The sequence below is a fragment of the Atta colombica genome, unplaced genomic scaffold (assembly GCF_001594045.1).
Source record: "Atta colombica isolate Treedump-2 unplaced genomic scaffold, Acol1.0 scaffold261, whole genome shotgun sequence".
NCBI lineage: Eukaryota > Metazoa > Arthropoda > Insecta > Hymenoptera > Formicidae > Atta > Atta colombica.
This window is the reverse complement of record NW_017259361.1, coordinates 460,959-462,515: the sequence shown is the minus strand read 5'-3', so window position 1 is coordinate 462,515 and position 1,557 is coordinate 460,959. Positions and strand designations below refer to the sequence as shown.

At 32.0% G+C, this 1,557-nt stretch overlaps 1 protein-coding gene across 1 annotated transcript in view; it reads left to right on the top strand.

The window, feature by feature from the left end:
- LOC108689183 (60S ribosomal protein L12) overlaps nucleotides 1-1,365 on the top strand; it is a 2,526-nt gene extending 1,161 nt beyond the window's left edge. The window contains exons 3-4 of the mRNA XM_018195841.1: nucleotides 52-444; nucleotides 1,326-1,365. Of these exons, the coding sequence (XP_018051330.1) occupies nucleotides 52-438 (387 nt within the window). The 3' untranslated portion in view covers nucleotides 439-444; nucleotides 1,326-1,365. The remainder of the gene's footprint in view (nucleotides 1-51; nucleotides 445-1,325) is intronic.
- Nucleotides 1,366-1,557: the final 192 nt, after the last annotated feature.

The window sequence follows — 1,557 nt, the reverse complement described above, 5'->3', positions numbered from 1 at the left end:
TATATATATATATATAAAATGTATTGATAATTAATAATATTCATATTTCAGTCTCCCAAAAAAGTAGGAGATGATATTGCCAAGGCTACCAGTGATTGGAAAGGTTTGAAAATCACCGTTCAGCTGACTATTCAGAATAGACAAGCTACAATCTCAGTTGTGCCATCTGCTGCTTCCTTGATAATTAAAGCTCTGAAAGAGCCACCCAGAGATCGTAAAAGGCAAAAAAATATCAAACATAGTGGTAATCTAACGTTTGATGATATTGTTTCCATTGCACGTGCTATGAGATCAAGATCAATGTCACGAACACTCGGTGGTACCGTTAAAGAAATCTTGGGTACATGCCAGTCAGTGGGATGTACTGTGGAAGGCAGATCACCTCATGACCTTATAGATGACATTAATGCCGGAGAATTGGAAGTCCCGGAAGAATAATTGTTGGTAGGTATTGAGCTCATAGTTCACTCTTTTTATTGTTGACAACAAAATTTTGACGCGTGCGCGTTTTGGCTATGCAATTATTTATACATGTCACATGTTCTTGGACATGTGTTGATAATGAATACAGTCAATTCTTTCATACAGTTCATTTATTAAGTGGAGAAATGGTGTTTTGACTGAGAAATTCATCTGATAAAGAACAATGTACAGTGATATATTTTCTAATAGTCATTCTAATAGTCGAAGACATATCAGTCAGTATTCATTGTAGAATAGTTGCCATGTATAGTGAAGATACGTCGTAGAAAAAGAAATGAATGTCAATTTGCATAGTTTTCTATCTTCAACAGATAGAAAACATCACTACATGTTCCGAAAATGTATCGCTGCATGTTATTTTTTACTAGATGAATTTTCCAATCAAAATACTTCCTTTACTTAACGAATGAACTAGACTGATAAAAAAACGAATCACTGCTAATATTCATTGCCTCTAAAGTCCAAGCGCGCGCGCGCGTGTGTGTGTGTGTGTGTGTGTATATGTAATGTACACATATGTCATTATAATATTGTCATTATAGTATTTTATTGTCATTTAATTATATTCGATTTATTATGAATACAATCTTGAAATTATTTATTAACTTTAGTTTTAAGTAATATATATAATAGTCACAAGAAAAGTGTTAACTTTGAGCTCTTGGTAGGGGTTGGCATCCCATCCACCTGTTTAACACTGACTACATCTAATGATGTTGGGTGCTAGCAGGCATTTAGCCATTGAGGAAGACAACCTCAATAAAAAATATTCTATTAGTTTTTTTTTTCAACGATAGAAAAATATAATTTTACTAAGTATCTTGTATCTTATGTTTTTACAGATTTTGTAAGGTGCCGACAAATAAAAATATTTAAAACGGAGTTAAATGTGTTGTAATTTTTTATTTAATTAATTATACGTTTATTATTTTATCTAATTTTATAAGTACACATGATATGTGTGTGTGTGTGTGTGTGTGTGTGTGTGTGTGTGTGTGTGTGTGTGTATTATATAAACAATTATTAAATTGAGCATCGAAATTCTGCTTTAAAATAAATGTGATTTACAAATTA